Source organism: Oncorhynchus tshawytscha, linkage group LG25, assembly GCF_018296145.1.
Source record: "Oncorhynchus tshawytscha isolate Ot180627B linkage group LG25, Otsh_v2.0, whole genome shotgun sequence".
In the NCBI taxonomy this organism is placed as follows: domain Eukaryota; kingdom Metazoa; phylum Chordata; class Actinopteri; order Salmoniformes; family Salmonidae; genus Oncorhynchus; species Oncorhynchus tshawytscha.
The window spans coordinates 15,570,074-15,589,226 of NC_056453.1; the positions used below are offsets into that span (position 1 = coordinate 15,570,074).

Below are 19,153 nucleotides of genomic sequence, written 5' to 3' on the forward strand. Positions count from 1 at the left end.
CTGTCCAGCTGGTGTGGTGAAGGGGAAGGTGGGAGATATGATCGGAGGAGGAACGAAGGAACCAAAGAAAGATCAAGGTGATCTGTCTATTCTGAGTTACAATGCTAACTAACACTGTCATGTAGCCTCACCTGTATGGGTCTAGATCAGAGATGTCAAACGAAAGTAACTCAGTATACTTTCAAATAACTAAAACCAAATCCAAACTGTGTGGAAATTATAATAGACCCACAGTTTCTTGACTGTGTCCAGCTCACCAATAATCACAGAAATGAAAGCTAGACAGTAAGGGACCATCGAAAATTCCAAAAACAATTGATAGAGGGAAAATGTTTTGCTAATTGATGGCGAGGAAATATAACTAATGTTCAGTGTGACCCTCCGGACCTCGTTGAAGGCAGATTGCGGCCCCCGGGGAAAAATGAGTTTGACACCGCTGATCTAGACACACACCCACAATGTCAACTCTATTCATTGAATTCCTATCTACAACATTCAGTATGTTGCAGCCTCCTAAATGCGACCCAGGTGTAAGATGTATAATGATTCTGTTGGGAGTCCGATGTCTTTGTATGCATTGGTGAAATGGTGACTGATGAGGTGGTTGTTTCTCCAGGTATTGGTGAAATGGTGACTGATGCGGTGAAAGGGGTAGCAGCCAATGCAGCCAAGGACAGTGCTGCAGACAAGGCCAAGTCTTTCGGAAAGAGCCTTTTGAAATAATCCCCCGACCTGGACTATACCATGTCCCCACTCCCCACGCCATCCCTACATGGACTCTACCATCTCTCCACTCACCCCTGAAGAGTTCTCTGGATACCTCAACCACAAACCTTCCTTCCCCTCAACCAACCCCATAGACTGTACTGTAACTGAGATCTGTATAAAGTTAATAGGACATGAATAAACATGAATAAAACACCTATCTTTCAGCACTAGTCTCTGTCTGTCTGTACCTCACATACTGCGCGTATACATCACAGTCAAGCCACACTTGTGTTTTTGTCATCATTTTATTGGTTTTCAACAACAAAAAAGGAAATACACATTTCCCAAAGCAATTTCCATTTGCGGGCATGAACGGGTTATTGGAGAAGTAAAAGGAGAATGTTTGTTCCATCGAGTATCTCTACTCTCTCGCTCAGGGTGGGGTGGGGGGTTTGGAGGAGGGTCAGATTGGACAAGACAGGAGCAGTAGGCAGGGAAGGTTGGGGGGCTCGTGGGGGGACTGATGTAGTGGAGAAGGGTGTAGAACTTTACTAACAACCAAACACAGTAGAACCCAGTGTTCCTCAGCACAGAACGCTAACTATAACCCCTGACCTCTAACCCTGAGCCCGTATCAACAAAGCGTCTCAGAGTTGAAAATTGGTCATAAGTGCTGAGAATAGAGATATTTCACTCCTACTATTATGTGTGAAAATAAAAGCTATGCATGAAGCCTCTTTCGTCATAAGAGTCACACCTAGTTGACAGATAATTAGGACACCTCATGAGCTGTCCTAACCAGTTAAGAGTTACCAGCAGGTGTCTTGATAACAGACAAATGCAGCCAGTCAGTGGTTCCTGTGTCATTTGCAATAGCTTTTGAGTTTTTAAAAGAACGTTTTGATATTTCATCAATTCCTAAATAATCTAGACCTACAATCAACAGTATCTCTTGCCCTTTTGACAATGATTTCACATGATATGCCTAAATATTTATAACCACTACGCTAATGAATAAACACATTTTCCTTTTGATTATTTAATGACCTACATCAAGTTATTTCAAGTTATCCATTTGGAACGCACCCTCACATAGTTAAAAAATATGTCTAAATTGGGCAACCCTATAAATTGTGCAACTGTAGGCATCTAGTGCTTATGCAACCTTTGATTGTGTTCAATGAAAATGACAGACCTTTCAAACACTATGGGAAAGTGACTTGATGCCTAATGTGCCAAAGCGATTTAGAGTTGTTAAACAGGAGTGACAATGTGTGTGTTGCTATAACGGTAATATTGACAAAATAAAGCTTTTGACAACCATAAAATTTATTTTATGCATGCCAACATATTGGGCAATAATTAAAAAATAAGCAAAGTGATCCGTGTCAGGATGAAAATGATATCAAACGTTTTACCATTACAACATTTGATGTATGTGTGTGCTCTATAGAGTTCACAGCTGCCAATGCCTCATTGTGATTGGTTATTCCCCCATCATTTACAACAATGGCAATGAGCGCCATCACTATATCTTTCCTTTGCAGAACCTCAAACCGTCGTGATAAAAGTTTTCGGAGTTGATTTTACTCCTGGCTCAGTTTGTCTGAGCAGTGCCTTTTTGTTAGTTTGTATTGTACCCCCTTTTTCTCCCCAATTTCGATCTTGTCTCCTCGCTGAAACTCCCCAATGGACTCAGGAGAGGTGAAGGTTGAGTCCGAAACATGAAGGCCGAAACATAAACCTGCCAAACAGCACTCTTAACACCCACCCGCTTAACCCAGAAGCCAGCTGCACCACTGTGTCGGCAGAAACACTGTTCAACTGATGACAGCCTGCAAGCACCCAGCCCGCAACAAGGAGTCGCTAGAGCGCGATGTGCCAATCAAAGCCCCCCCGGCCAAGCCCTCCCCTAACCCGGATGACGCTGGTCCAATTGTGCGCCGCCCTATGGGACTCCCGGTCATGGCCGGTTGTGACACAGCCTGGGATCGAACCCAGCTCTGTAGTGACGCCTCAAGCTGTGCCTTAGACCTCTGCGCCACTCAGGAGGCCCATCTGAGCAGTGTCTTAAACTTATTCTGATTTTTTGTGTGTCTTAAAACAGGTTATAACAGGATTCCTAGGACCTTTTCTGAGATGCTTTGTGGATACGGGCCCTGACCTCTAACCTCTGGGAGGAAAACATATGATGTCATCTTTCCCTGTTATAAAGTTTTAAACTATTTCCCTTAAAAATAAAAAAGTATAAGTCTAAAGTTAACATTAAATCGATTTCCTTTTCTAAAGTACAGTATAGGGGTGTATGTGCATCTCTTCAGGTCAGAGCTCCGTCAGAGCTAGGGCATCTCCAGTGCTGTGGTCTGAAACCATGGCAACACCAGGGTCAAACAAGACAAAAAGACAGACATTGAACTCAGATAGTAACGGGGGGGGGGGTCTTGAATCTCTCTCAGCACAGCTTGCTTCCTGCTACAACCTGCTCCTTTCACAATACACAAATAACTGAACGACAATACTGAAACAAAACGATACAGAAATACTCAGTTACCGTCATGATGATGAGATACGGCGAGGTCATGGGACACAGAACACAGTATGTTTCAGTGTGTGTGTATGCATGTGTGTCTGTGTGTGTGTGTACGAAGGGGAGGCGGGGATCTCTAATGTAAATGTTCAAATGTTCTAAAGGCTGATTGGGCGATGGGGAAGCGGTGGAACCAATAGCAGGGCAGTATGGGTGGGGTCTGACTTTGATAGGGTGATTATGTGACGGTGATGCCGGCCTCGTTGTAGACCTTGAACACCTTCTCAATGGCGTTGACGTACGCAGCCGTCCGCAGGTCCAGACCCAGGTTGTACTTACTGGCCGTACGCATGATTTGCTGCAGGGGGACAAAAACACACAAACACTAGTTAGATAGATACCAGTTACACTGGCAAAACCAGTCACACACACTGACACAAACATACACAGACACATGGTGGTGTGATTGAGAGGTGCCCCGGGCCAGGGCGGGGGCATTGTCATTATCACAGTCTGTCTCATAGAGAACATATGATTAAATTCTAGGATCTGACTCATCGGCACTAACCTCACCAACACACGCAGACACACACACACACGCATACATGTAAGCATGCTCACACTCTTACCCTGGCAGATCTCTCCATGGTGTAGGCCAGGCCAGAGTGAACAATGTCCTTCTCAGAAGCACCCTGGAGTGGAGAGAGGAAGGAAATATGTGTTATCAAACTGCCAACACATTACATAATTTCCATTCCACATAGGTTGTGAGTGTGTGTGTGTGTGTGTGTGTGCTCACAGCGACTCTGGCCTGGAAGTCAGCGGTGGGGACAATGGGGATTGGTCCTCCCTGCTTTCCAAACTTCCTCTCCAAACTCTCCTGAACGGACACTGACAGAGAGAGAGAGAGCGAGGGATAGAGAGAAATAGTTAGACAGCAATGTAACCTGATCATTGGCAACCATCGTATTTTCAAGTATATCCAATCGATCAACATTCATCCCTGAAGTTTCATCTGGGTTCACTCACACATTTCAGATATCGTTTTCATTCAGTTGAGACCTCAACGTCAGCAAGGCGTATCTGTCATTCTAACTGGCACGTCACCTTAACCTCTGTTATATACGGGAGTGACCAACGGAAAGATCGCCGGTTACACTTGTTTCGCGGTCATCTTTTCAGTTGTCCTTACAACTCTGAAAACACAGAGACCATTTCCTAGAGAAGACACAGTACTGTATCTCCTGCTACACCGAGGTTGTTAAAGGAAGAGGAAAAGGCTTCAGAACTGAACGAACACAGATCTTCTACAGACCGAGAGACGAGATCAGAAAGCGGACACACAGCTCCAGAGTGAGTACAGATTAAAGACTTCCAATATTAGTCAAGGAAATACAGGGCCCTGCTCCTAATATTTAACCTGGCTTTTTTGTGAAAGAGAATATGTTGTTAATGAGTGACCTAGATAATAAATACATTAACATCTTTATTACAGGTGGAAGTAAACAAAGAGTCAAAGGAAATCTAGTTGCCACATCTAGAAATGGCAGAGGTAAAACAACTGAACATATTGCCCCCCCTCATCCCCTACCCTGAGGGGATGACAGATAAAAAAAAAATTAAAAAAGAGACATTTTGCATGAAAATCCAGAGACTTTATATCGTGATGAAAAAAAACAGGCTCCATGCGACCTCATTTTCTACACAACAAACGGTTCTACATGGGAAGAGGAAATACTGAAACACTATCCTGAGGGAAAACAGTGGAGAAAAATTCAAGATGGCAAACAACTGAAAACGAAGGCAGGCACTATAAATGTGTATGATACTGGGACAATCATGGTGCAGGATAATAGTGAGACGTTAAAGATATTCCCAAATGATTTCCCAGCCTTGAGAGAGAGAGTGAGAAAGAGCGTCGGGACGACAGAGGATGTCTTGAAGAAAATGGCAGAGCTAGGCCTTGAGGAAAGTGGAGAGCAGAGGAAAAGAGAGAGCGAGGACATAAAAGAGGAAGACATAAAACAGGAAGACATAAAGGGGGAAATTAAGGAAGAGGTGGAAGGAGGAAAAGGGAAGCACTGAACATTCCAGGGCAGATCAGAAGAGAAACATTATTTTATGGGATGTATAATTTGATGAACAGTTATGCTATAGCCTGCTGTTCATCTCACCGTATTTCATGTATTTCTTATCTGTTGTATCTTTTACCTTTTAATGTTTGTGTTTTTTATTGAGCTTGTATGAAAAATGCATTCATAAGTGCTCACCATCATCATTATCTTGCTTTGGTTATAGTTTATCACTTTCCCAATGATAAAGGTGCTTAAAGCGAAAAGGTGGTGGTCCCTGTGAATTTCCCCAGCAATATGTGTTTCATATTGTTTCAAAATGTGTGCTCTAAAATGTATCAAGATTTTTGAAACGCAATTCTAATAAAGTTTGATTTAACAAGTGTCAGGAGTCAGGATGTACTATATATTGGGGTGGCAGGTAGCCTAGTGGTTAGAGTGTTGGGCAGGTAACCGAAAGGTTGCTAGATCAAATTCCCGGTAAACAAGGTAAAAATCTGTCATTCTGCCCATGAACAAAGCAGTTAACCCACTGTTCGTAGACCGTCATTGTAAATAAGAATTTGTTTTTAACTGACTTGCCTAGTTAAATAAATAAAATAAAAAAATATATATAGGTGGTAGTGGGAATCTCTCTTGTATTGGAAGGTGAGAAGGTGGCTGTGTGGGTCAGAGGTAAGAGGTCAGGACTTACTGAGGAGATGGTAGTTGGAGTCTCTCTCGTATTTGAAGGTGAGACGTCCATAGCTGACATGGTTCAGGTTCTTGAGCCACTCAAAGTAGGACACTGTCACACCACCGGCGTTCAGGTACATGTCCTGGTTGGAGGGAGAAACACACACAGGAGGGTAAACAGATAAATGTCTCTGTCTGGGATTGTTGAGTGAGTCTTCAGCTTCTTGATTGGTTAATGAGAGAACTGCAGACACTGTGAATGTGTGCATGACGGCCTTAACATGCAAATGTGTGTTTTATTCGTGTGTGTGTGTGTGTGTTCTTACAGGGATGACCATGACTTTGTTCTCTAGGAAGATCTTGTCAGCGTCGGGTGTGGTTGGGCCGTTGGCTCCCTCAGCAATGATCTAGAACAAACAACAACACTGGCTAGATCAGAGGACTGTGGGTAGTGTAGTTTAAACTTGAGAGGAAAATATAGGGTACTGTGCATAGTGTAGTTTAGATAGGGGTGTTGTCTGTAATGTAGTACCTTGGCCTTGATTCTGTGGGCGTTGTTGCGTGTGAGCTGCTTCTCGCTGGCGGCAGGGATCAGGATGTGACACTGCGCTTCCAGTAGGCTGCCCTCGTATGGCTGAGCCCCGGGGAAACCTACGATCGTACCATGTTGCTGCGCACAGACATGCAAAGACACAGGTAAGTATGAGAGAGAGGAAGCCTTTGGCCAGCTCATATTCAGAGCAAGAGAGAGAGGAAGAGAGAGGAAGGGGGGTAAACAGAAAGAAGAAGAGAGAGAGAGAATGCAGGAGAGTAAGAGAGTATTTTTACCAGTTTGTAGTCCTCCAGCTGCTTGGGGTCAATGCCCTCTGGGTTGTAGATGCTGCCGTCATACTCAGCGATGCCCACACACTTAGCACCATACCTGTGGAGGTACCGCATGGAGTGGAGACCCACATTACCAAAGCCCTAATGATGACAGAAAGGGAGAGAAATCATTATCATTATGTCGTCATCACTACCACCACCTGCGCAGAAACACCTGACCAGGCCTGATCTCAGCTCCACTACATACGCATGACACTAGTGCCCCCATGTGGCCCCCCTCTGTCACTGCAGAAGCCACAGCCACAGATTACTAGCTAATGAACTGAAACAGCAAATAAGCAGAGCGAGAGGACTGAAACCAGGTAATATCAAATATTATCCAAACCTGGTACAACTGGTAAATGTGGCTTTAACTATGACAAGTATATAACGCTGCTATAAGCCCTGCACAATAGATACTGTAGTTGAGAGGCGTACGTGTCCACAGCAGCAGTGGCCGACGTCTATAAATACTCAGAGATCAGCTCCTTTCCTCCGTCTATCCCTCCATTATCCTCACTTCCGTTTCTCTCAGTTATCCTCTCCTTTGTTGCAGTATAAATCTGACCACTCCTTTCCTCAACTCTCTCTGTCATCTGCTCGATACATGACGACATTACAGATCTGCGTACTCACTAAATCTCCAAGAAAATCTAATCACACACACACACACACACACACACACACACACACACACACACACACACACACACACACACACACACACAAGATAGGCAGGGCACAGGGTGAGCTCTCTCTCCACCTCACCCCTCTCCCTGCAACCACTACACACAAACAGACATTCCTCACCTCCAACCTCTCTCTGTTTAGTCAGTCAGTCTGTACATCAGGCACCAAGGCGAGATGCGAGTATATCAACAGATCTCTACTGCTGTTGCCATTAACTTTCATCCTAACTTAATCGGTAGTACATTCACCCTTACACTGAATGACCTACACACAAACACATACCTTGTCGTACACTCTCCGCAGCTCATTACAGGGAAAGGGTGATAATTATAGACAGGCTTCCAGGAAAGAGGACAAGGCCATGGGGCCTGCAAGTGTGTGTGTGTGTGTGCGTCTGTGTGTGTGTGTGTATAGTCAGGTCCGGGCTTCTTCATGTGTCGCTCCGAAAGATATAAACACCTCTCTGGGAAGAAGAAGGGCGGGGGTGTATGCTTCATGATTAACCACTCATGGTGTAATCATAACAACATACCGGAACTCAAGTCCTTCTGCACACCCGACCTAGAATTCCTTCAAATCAAATGCCAGAATTCTTAAGGAACTTCACTGGACTCTATGTAAACTGGAAACCATATATCCTGAGGCTGCATTTATTGTAGCTGGGGATTTTAACGAAGCTAATTTGAGAACAAGGCTACCTAAATTCTATCAGCATATTGATTGCAGCACTCGTGCGGGCAATACACTCGATCACTGATACTCTAACATCTGCGATGCATACACGGCCCTCCCTTGCCCTCCCTTCGGCAAATCCGACCATGCCTCCATCTTGCTCCTTCCGTCTTATAGGCAGAAACTCAAACAGAATGTACCCGTGACGAGAACCATTCAACGCTGGTCTGACCAATCATAATCCACGCTTCAAGATTGTTTTGATCACGCGGCCTGGGATATGTTCCAGGCAGCCTCAGAGAATAACATTGATCTATACGCTGACACGGTGAGTGAGTTTATAAGGAAGTGCATTGGAGATGTTGTACCCATTGTGACTATTAAAACCTACCCTAACCAGAAACCATGGATGGATGGCGGCATATGCACAAAACTGAAAGCGTGAACCACCGCATTTAACCATGGAAAGAGGTATTGGAATATGGCTGATTATAAACAGTGTAGTTATTCCCTCCGCAAGGCAATCAAACAAGTGAAATGTCGGTATAGGGACGAAGTGGAGTCACAATTCAACGGCTCAGACACAAGACGTTTGTGGCAGGGTCTACAGGAAATGACGGACAACAAAAAGAAAACCACTTATGTCACGGACACTTCCAGATAAACTAAACACCCTCTTCGCGGCCCGCTAACAAGGACTGCGCCCCCCCCTCTCCTTCTCCGTGGCCGACGTGAGTAAGACATTTAAATGTGTTAACCCTCGCAAGGCTGCTGGCCCAGACGACATCCCTAGCCGCGTCCTCAGAGCATGCGCTGACCAGCTGCCTGCTGTGTTTACGGACATATTCAATATTCTCCCTATCCCAATCTGCTGTCCCCACATGCTTCAAGATGGCCTCAATTGTTCCTGTCCCCAAGAAGGCAAAGATAACTGAACTAAATGCCTAAATCCCCGTAGCACTCATTTCTGTCATCATGAAGTGCTATGAGACTAGTCAAGGATCATATCACCTCCACCGTACCTGCCACCCTAGACCCACTTCAGTTTGCAAACCGCCCCAACAGGTACACAGACGATGCAATCGCCATCACACTGCCCTATCACATCTGGACAAGAGGAATACCTACAGTTGAAGTCGGAAGATTACATACACCTTAGCGAAATACATTTAAACTCAGTTTTTCACAATTCCTGACATTTAATCCTAGTAAAAATTCTGTCTTAGTTCAGTTAGGATCACCACTTTATTTTAAGAATGCGAAATGTCAGAATAATAATAGAGAGAATGATTTCTTTCAGCTTGTATTTCTTTCCTCACATTCCCAGTGGGTCAGACGTTTACATACACTCAATTAGTATTTGGTAGCATTGCCTTTAAAATGTTAACCTTGGAAGTCCCATTTGTGACCAAGCTTTAACTTCCTGAATGATGTCTTGAGATGTTGCTTCAATATATCCACATACTTTAACTCCCTCATGATGCCATCTATTTTGTGAAGTGCACCAGTCTCTCCTGGAGCAAAGCCATCCCCGTGCTTCACAGTTGGGATAGTGTTCTTCGGCTTGCAAGCCTCCCCCTTTTTCCTCCAAACATAACGATGGTCATTATGGCCAAACAGTTCTATTTTTGTTTCACCAGACCAGAGGACATTCCTCCAAAAAGTGCAATCTTTGTCCCCATGTGCAGTTGCAAACCGTAGTCTGGCTTTTAATGGCAGTTTTGGAGCAGTGGCTTCTTCCTTGCTGAGCGACCTTTCAGGTTATGTCGATAAAGGACTCGTTTTACTGTGGATATAGATACTTTTGTCCATGTTTCCTCCAGCATCTTCACAAGGTCCTTTGCTGTTGTTCTGTGATTGATCTGCACTTTTCGCACCAAAGTACTGTCACGCCCTGGCCATAGAGAGGCTTTTATTCTCTATTTTGGTTAGGCCAGGGTGTGACTAGGGTGGGCATTCTAGTTTCTTTATTTCTATGTTTTCTATTTCTTTGTGTTTGGCCGGGTGTGGTTCTCAATCAGAGGCAGCTGTCTATCATTGTCTCTGATTGGGAATTATACTTAGGCAGCCTTTTTTCCTTTTTGCATTTGTGGGTAGTTATCTTTGTTCGTGGCACTATTGCCCAAGTTAAGCTTCACGGTCGTTTCCCTGTTTTGTTGGCGACATTCATTTAAAATAAAGACAAATGTACGCTCATCACGCTGCGCTTTGGTCCATTCCTTTCAACGAACGTGACAGAACTACCCACCACAAAGGGACCAAGCAGCGTGGAGAAAGGGACTCATGGACTTGGGAGGAAATCCTGGATGGTAAAGGACCCTGGGAGGCAGGCTGGGGAATATCGCAGTCCAAAGGAGGAATTAAAGGCAGCGAAGGAGGAGCGACGACGGTATGAGGAGGCATGTCATCGAAGCAGGCATGAGAGGCAGCCCCAAAAAATGTTGGGGGGGGGGCACAAGGGGAGATTGGCGGAGTCAGGTTATAGGCCTGAGCCAACTCCCCGTGCTTACCGCGGAGAGCGAGTGACCGGGCAGGCACCGTGTTATGCGGTAAAGTGCGCAGTGTCTCCGGTGCGCACGCACAGCCCGGTGCGCTCGGAGCCAGCTCTCCGCAAGTGCCACGCTAGAATGGGCATCCAGCCAGGCCGGATTGTGCCAGCTCAGCGCTATTGGTCTCTGGTGCGCCATTTTGGCCCAGGGTATCCTGCACCGGCTCTGCACACTGTGTCTCCGGTGTGCTGTGACTGCTCAGTGCGTCCTACACCTGCGCTCCGCCCATGCCGGGCTAAAGTGGGCATTTAGCCAAGAGGAGAGGTGCAAGTGTTAAGCACCAGATCTTCAGTGCTCCCCACAGCCCGGTTTGACCTGTGCCTGCGCTTTGTAGGTGCCGGGCTAAAGTGGGCATTCAGCCTAGAAGAGTGGTGCCAGGGAAAAGCACCAGATATCCAGTGCTCCCCCACAGCCTGGTTCATCCTGTGCCTCCTCCAAGGACCAGGCCTCCAGTAGGTCTCCTCAGCCTGGTGAGTCCTGTGCCTGCTCAACAGGCCAGTCCGGGGCCTCCAACGACGGTCCCCAGTCCGGGGCCGGCAGCGAGGGTCCCCAGTCCGGGGCCGGCAGAGAGGGTCCCCAGTCCGGGGCCGGCAGAGAGGGCCCCCAGTCCGGGGCCGGCAGAGAGGGCCTCCAGTCCGGGGCCGGCAGAGAGGGCCTCCAGTCCGGGGCCGGCAGAGAGGGCCTCCAGTCCGGGGCCGGCAGAGAGGGCCTCCAGTCCGGGGCCTCCAGCGAGGGTCCCCAGTCCGGGGCCTCCAGCGACGGTCCCCAGTCCTGGGCCCGCAACGAGGGTCCCCAGTCCGGGGCCGGCAGAGAGGGTCCCCAGTCCGGGGCCGGCAGAGAGGGTCCCCAGTCCGGGGCCGGCAGAGAGGGCCCCCAGTCCGGGGCCGGCAGAGAGGGCCTCCAGTCCGGGGCCGGCAGAGAGGGCCTCCAGTCCGGGGCCGGCAGAGAGGGCCTCCAGTCCGGGGCCGGCAGAGAGGGCCTCCAGTCCGGGGCCGGCAGAGAGGGCCTCCAGTCCGGGGCCTCCAGCGAGGGTCCCCAGTCCGGGGCCTCCAGCGACGGTCCCCAGTCTTGGGCCCGCAACGAGGGTCCCCAGTCCGGGGCCCGCAGCGAGGGTCCCCAGTCCGGGGCCGGCAGAGAGGGTCCACAGTCCGGGGTCGGTGGCAAGGGTCCCCGCACCAGAGGCGCCACCAAAGTGGGGGGAGCCAGAGGGGGGTCTACATCCCGCACCAGAGCCGCCGCCGTAAGGGATGTCCACTCGGACCCTCCCCTTTAGAGACGGTTTTGCGGCCGGGGGGGATGGGGGGCACTGTCACGCCCTGGACATAGAGAGGCTTTTATTCTCTATTTCGGTTCGGCCAGCATGTGACTAGGGTGGGCATTCTAGTTTCTTTATGTCAATTTCTTTGTGTTTGGCCGGGTGTGGTTCTCAATCAGAGGCAGCTGTCAATCATTGTCTCTGATTGGGAATTATACTTAGGCAGCCTTTTTTCCTTTCGCATTTGTGGGTAGTTATCTTTGTTAGTGGCACTATTGCCCAAGTTAAGCTTCACGGTCATTTCCCTGTTTTGCTGGCGACATTCATTTAAAATAAAGAGAAATGTACGCTCATCACGCTGCGCTTTGGTCCAATCCTTTCGACGAACGTGACAAGTACGTTCATCTCTAGCAGACAGAACGCGTCTCCTTCCTGAGCGCTATCACGGCTGCGTGGTCCCATGGTGTTTATACTTGCGTCCTATTGTTTGTACAGATGAACGTGGTACCTTCAGGCGTTTGGAAATTCCTCCCAAGGATGAACCAGACTTGTGGAGGTCTACAATTTCTTTTTTGAGGTCTTGGCTGATTTCTTTTGATTTGCCCATGATGTCAAGCAAAGAGGCACTGAGTTTGAAGGTAGGCCTTGAAATACATCCACAGGTACACCTCCAATTGACTCAAATGATGTCAATTAGCTCATCAGAAGCGTCTAAAGCCATGACATAATTTTCTGGAATTTTCCAAGGCATACGCCCCCGCCCCTCTTCTTACCAGAAAGATGTTTGTTTCGGTCTGCGCGATGCGTGAAGAAACCAGCTGGCTGCACCGATTCCGTTAGCGTCTCGAGTGAGCCATGTTTCCGTGAAGCAAAGAACGTTACAGTCTCTGATGTCCCTCTGGAATGCTACCCTTGCTCGGATTTCTTCAACCTTGTTGTCAAGAGATTGGACAATGGCGAGTAGTATGCTAGGGGGTGGTGGCGATGTGCCCGAGACTAGTCAAGGACCATATCACCTCCACCCTACCTGACACCCTAGACCCACTCCAATTTGCTTACCGCCCAAATAGGTCCACAGACGATGCAATCTCAACCACACTGCCCTAACCCATCTGGACAAGAGGAATACCTATGTGAGAATGCTGTTCGACTACAGCTTGGCATTCAACACCATAGTACCCTCCAAGCTCGTCATCAAGCTCGAGACCCTGGGTCTCGACCCCGCCCTGTGCAACTGGGTACTGGACTTCCTGACGGGCCGCCCCCAGGTGGTGAGGGTAGGTAACAACATCTCCACCCCGCTGATCCTCAACACTGGGGCCCCACAAGGGTGCGTTCTGAGCCCTCTCCTGTACTCCCTGTTCACCCATGACTGCGTGGCCATGCACGCCTCCAACTCAATCATCAAGTTTGCGGACGACGCTACAGTGGTAGGCTTGATTACCAACAACGACGAGACGGCCTACAGGGAGGAGGTGAGGGCCCTCGGAGTGTGGTGTCAGGAAAATAACCTCACACTCAACGTCAACAAAACAAAGGAGATGATTGTGGACTTCAGGAAACAGCAGAGGGAGCACCCCACTATCCACATCGACGGGACAGTAGTGGAGAGGGTAGTAAGTTAAGTTCCTCGGCGTACACATCACGGACAAACTGAATTGGTCCACCCACACAGACAGAGTTGTGAAGAAGGCGCAGCAGCGCCTCTTGAACCTCAGGAGGCTGAAGAAATTCGGCATGTCACCAAAAGCACTCACAAACTTCTACAGATGCACAATCGAGAGCATCCTGTCGGGTTGTATCACCGCCTGGTACGGCAACTGCTCCGCCCACAACTGTAAGGCTCTCCAGAGGGTAGTGAGGTCTGCACAACGCATCACCGGGGGCAAACTACCTGCCCTCCAGGACACCTACACCACCCGATGTCACAGGAAGGCCATAAAGATCATCAAGGAAAACAACCACCCGAGCCACTGCCTGTTCACCCCGCTATCATCCAGAAGGTAAGGTCAGTACAGGTGCATCAAAGCAGGGACCGAGAGACTGAAAAACAGCTTCTATCTCAAGGCCATCAGACTGTTAAACAGCCACCACTAACATTGAGTGGCAGCTGCCAACACACTGACTCAACTCCAGCCACTTTAATTATGGGAATTGATGGAAATTGATGTAAAATATATCACAAGCCACTTTAAACAATGCTACTTAATATAATGTTTACATATGCTACATTACTCATCTCATATGTATATGTATATACTGTACTCTATATCATCTACTGCATCTTTATGTAACACATGTATCACTAGCCACTTTAAACTATGCCACTTTGTTTACATACCCTACATTACTCATCTCATATGTATATACTGTACTTGATACCATCTACTGCATCTTGCCGTTGCCCTGTGCAAATGGGTACTGGACTTCCTGACGGGCCGCCCCCAGGTGGTGAGGGTAGGTAACAACATCTCCTATGCCGTTCTGTACCATCACTCATTCATATATCTTTATGTGCATATTCTATATCCCTTTCGACTTGTGTGTATAAGGTAGTAGTTTTGGAATTGTTAGGTTAGATTACTCGTTGGTTATTACTGCATTGTCGGAACTAGAAGCACAAGCATTTCGCTACACTCGCATTAACATCTGCTAACCATGTGTATGTGACAAATACATTTTATTTTATTTTATTACCGTTCAAAAGCTTGGGGACACTTAAAAATGTCCTTGTTTTCCATGAAAACATACATGAAATGAGTTGCAAAATAAATTGTGAATATAGTCAAGACGTTGACAAGGTTATAAATAATGATTTTTTTATTGAAATAATAATTGTGTCCTTCAAACTTTGCTTTCATCGAAGAGTCCTCCATTTGCAGCAATTACAGCCTTGCAGACCTTTGGCATTCTAGTTCATTTGTTGACGTAATCTGAAGAGATTCCACCACATGCTTCCTGAAGCACCTCGCACAAATTTGATTGGCTTGATGGGCACTTATTACGTACCATACGGTCAAGCAGCTCCCAGAACTGCTCAATAGGGTTGAGATCCGGTGACTGTGCTGGCCACTCAATTTTAGACAGAATACCAGCTGACAGCTTCTTCCCTAAATAGTAATTGCATAGTTTGGAGCTGTGCTTTGGGTCATTGTCTTGTTTTAGGAGGAAATTGGCTCCAATTAGGGGCCATCCACAGGGTATGGCATGGCGTTGCAAAATGGAGTGATAGCCTTCCTTCTTCAAGATCCCTTTTACCTTGTACAAACCTCCCACTTTACCACCACCAAAGCACCTCCAGACCATCACATTGCCTCCACCATCCTTGACAGATGGCATCAAGCACCCCTCCAGCATCTTTTCATTTGTTCTACGTCTCACAAATGTCCTTTTTTGTGATCCGAACACCTCAAACTTAGATTTGTCTATCCAAAACACTTTTTTCCAATCTTCCTCTGTCCAGTGTCTGTGTTCTTTATCCCATCTTAATCTTTTCTTTTTATTGGCCAGTCTGAGATATGGCTTTTTCTTTGCAACTCTGCCTAGATGGCTAGCATCCCGGAGTCGCCTCTTCACTGTTGATGGTGAGACTGGTGTTTTGCGGGTACTATTTAATGAAGCTGCCAGTTGAGGATATGTGAGACGTCTGTTTCTCAAACTATACACTAATGTACCTGTCCTCTTGCTCAGGGCCTCCAACTCCTCCTTCTATTCTGGTTAGGGCCAGTTTGCGCTGTTCTGTGAAGGGAGTAGTACACAACGTTGTACGAGATCATCAGTTTCTTGGCAATAACTCGCATGGAATAGCCTTCATTTTTCAGAACAAGAATAGACTGATGAATTTCAGAATTAAGTTCTTTGTTTCTGGTCATTTTGAGTCTGTAATCGAACCATGCTCCAGATGCTCAACTAGTCTAAAGAAGGCCAGTTAAATCTTTAATCAGCACAACCGTTTTCAGCTGTGCTAACATAATTGCAAAAGGGTATACTGACGATCAATTAGCCTTTTAAATAAAGGATAATTTTTTAAAATGTCAATGATAAACTTGGATTAGCTAACACAACGTGCCATTGGAACACAGGAGTGATGGTTGCTAATAATTGGCCTCTGTATGCCTATGTAGGTATTCCATAAAAAATCTGCCGTTTCCAGCTACAATAGTCATTTACAACATTAACAATGTCTACACTGTATTTCTGATCAATTTGATGTTATTTTAAATGGGGAGAAAATGTGCTTTTCTTTCAAAAACAAGGACATTTCTAACCTACCCCAAACTTTTGAACGGTAGTGTATATTCAAGAGTCTTTTAACGAATGTATGTTAAAATAATTAATTTAAGTAAAACAGTAAAAAGTAAAACAGATAAACAGTTCTACAACTAAACATCAAGAATCCGCAAAGTGCCTGCCCTGCCAAAAAATGCTGAGTGCTACAGTTTACATCCTGTGTTTACATCCTGTGGCGTATTGCATTAGCATCGAATAGTCCTCGCCATTTACTTTTCAGGGAAGCCAGGAACCAATACACACAGTCAGTTAGGAAGGCAAAGGCTACCTTTTTCAAACAGAAATTTGCATCCTATAGCTCTAACTCCAAAAAGTTCTGGGACACTGTAAAGTCCATGGAGAATAAGAGCACCTCCTCCCAGCTGCCCACTGCACTGAGGCTAGGAAACACCACTGATAAATCCACGATAATCAAGAATTTCAATAAGCCTTTCTCTACAGCTGGCCATGCTTTCCTCCTGGCTACCCCAACCCAGGACAACAGCTCCGCATCCCCTGCAGCTACTTGCCCAAGCCTTCCCAGCTTCTTCTTCACCCAAATCCAGGTAGCAGATGTTCTGAAAGAGCTGCAAAACCTGGACCGTACAAATCAGCTGGGCTAGACAATCTGGACCCTCTCTTTCTAAAATTATCTGCCGCCATTGTTGCAACCCCTATTACTAGTCTGTTCAACCTCTCTTTCGTATCGTCTGAGATTCCCAAAGATTGGAAAGCTGCCGCGGTCATCCCCCTCTTCAAAGGGGGTGACACTCTAGACCCAAACTGTTACAGACCTATATCTATCCTGCCCTGCCTTTCTAAAGTCTTCAAAAGCCAAGTTAACAAACAGATCACTGACCATTTTCAATCCCACCGTACCTTCTCCGCTGTGCAATCCGGTTTCCGAGCTGGTCACTGGTGCACCTCAGCCACGCTCAAGGTACTAAACGATATCATAACCGCCATCGATAAAAGACAGTACTGTGCAGCCATCTTCATAGACTTGGCCAAGGCTTTCGACTCTGTCAATCACCGTATACTTATCGGCAGACTCAACAGCCTTGGTTTCTCTAATGACTGCCTCGCCTGGTTCACCAACTACTTCTCTGAGTTCAGTGTGTCAAATCGGAGGGCCTGTTGTTCGGACCTCTGGCAGTCTCTATGGGGTTACCACAGGGTTCAATTCTCGGGCCGACTCTTTTCTATGTATATAACAATGATGTCGCTCTTACTGCGGGTGAGTCCTTGATCCACCTTTACACAGACAACACCATTTTGTATACATCTGGCCTTTCTTTGGACACATAACAAACCTCCAAACGAGCTTCAATGCCACACAACACTCCTTCCGTGGCCTCCAACTGCTCTTAAACGCTAGTAAAACGAAATGCATGCTCTTCAACCGATCGCTGCATGCACCTGCCCGCCCGACTATCATCACTACTGGACGGTTCTGACTTAGAATATGTGGACAACTACAAATACCTAGGTGTCTGGCTAGACTGTAAACTCTCCTTCCAGACTCATATCAAGCATCTCTAATCCAAAATTAAATCTATAATCAGCTTCCTATTTCGCAACAAAGCCTCCTTTACTCACGCTGCCAAACATTCCCTCGTAAAACTGACTATCCTTCTGATCCTCGACTTCGGGCGATGTCATTTACAAAATAGCCTCCAACACTCTACTCAGCAAACTGGATGCAGTCTATCACAGTGCCATCCGTTTTGTCACCAAAGCCCAATATCCCACCCACCACTGCGACCTGTATGCTCTCGTCGGCTGGCCCTCGCTACATTTTCGTCACCAGACCAACTGGCTCCAGGTCATCTATAAGTCTTTTCTAAGTAAAGCTCCGCCTTATCTCCCCCCACGCCTTATCTCCCCCCACACCTCACCATAACAACACCCACCCGTAGCACGTGCTCCAGCAGGTATATCTCACTGGTCATCCCCAAATTCAACACCTCCTTTGGCTGCCTGTCCTTCCAGTTCTCTGCTGCCAATGACTGGAACAAATTGCAAAAATTGCTGAAGTTGGAGACTTATCTCCCTCACTAACTTTAAGAATCAGCTATCTGAGCAGCTTACCGATCGCTGCAGCTGTACACAGCCCATCTGTAAATAGCCCATTCAACTACCTACCTCATCCCCATATTGTTTTTATTTACTTTTTTTGCACTCCAGTATCTCTACTTGTACATCATCAGCTATCACTCCAGTGTTCATTTTCTAAATTGTAATTACTTCGCTACTATTGGCATATTTATTGCCTTACCTCCTTACTTCATTGGCACATACTGTATATAGATTTTTATATTGTGTTATTGACTGTACGTTGTGTAACTGTGTTGTTTTTTGTCACACTGCTTTGCTTTATCTTGGCCAGGTCGCAGTTGTAAATGAGAACTTGTTCTCAACTGGCCTACCTGGTTAAACAAAGGTGAAATAAATAAAAAATCAATTTTTTATTATTATTAGTTCACGGCTCTAACGCTGATATTTTTATACAAGGAGTACATATGATGATCTTCAGAGCACACAAATACATTCAGGAGCACGATTTAATTATTTCACTAGTTTACTGATAAGACATTTCTAAAAGTTAATGATTCCGTTGAAAGGGCCCCCGGACCGTTGGAATTTGGAAGCAAAATAGCCTCATAACATCAAAGATTCACCACTATATTTTAGTGTAAAGGTGCCTGGAAGAACCTTTTCGGGTTGCCACACTGGCAGAACCTTTCCAGTTGAAAAAGGTTCCTCAAGGAACCCCTCTGAAATGGTCTTCAAGGCATCCCTACGCAAAGGTTCAAACTGGAATCTTTTTTGGATGGAAGGGCTTACATTTTGAACCTTTTTAATAATATAG

At 46.4% G+C, this 19,153-nt stretch overlaps 1 protein-coding gene and 1 long non-coding RNA gene across 2 annotated transcripts in view; one reads left to right on the plus strand and one right to left on the minus strand.

The window, feature by feature from the left end:
* Positions 1 to 994: 994 nt before the first annotated feature.
* The window catches only part of LOC112224307 (glutamate dehydrogenase, mitochondrial), a 43,772-nt gene continuing 25,613 nt past the window's right edge, over positions 995 to 19,153 (minus strand). Inside the window, exons 7-13 of the mRNA XM_024387795.2 lie at positions 6,811 to 6,948; positions 6,515 to 6,652; positions 6,309 to 6,389; positions 6,002 to 6,125; positions 4,035 to 4,126; positions 3,865 to 3,927; positions 995 to 3,593 (exon numbers count right to left, since the gene is read on the minus strand). Of these exons, the coding sequence (XP_024243563.1) occupies positions 3,474 to 3,593; positions 3,865 to 3,927; positions 4,035 to 4,126; positions 6,002 to 6,125; positions 6,309 to 6,389; positions 6,515 to 6,652; positions 6,811 to 6,948 (756 nt within the window). The 3' untranslated portion in view covers positions 995 to 3,473. The remainder of the gene's footprint in view (positions 3,594 to 3,864; positions 3,928 to 4,034; positions 4,127 to 6,001; positions 6,126 to 6,308; positions 6,390 to 6,514; positions 6,653 to 6,810; positions 6,949 to 19,153) is intronic.
* LOC112224308 lies at positions 3,941 to 5,691 on the plus strand. Its single transcript, XR_002949449.2, has 2 exons — positions 3,941 to 4,588; positions 4,731 to 5,691. It is a non-coding gene; the product is annotated as an uncharacterized LOC112224308 (long non-coding RNA).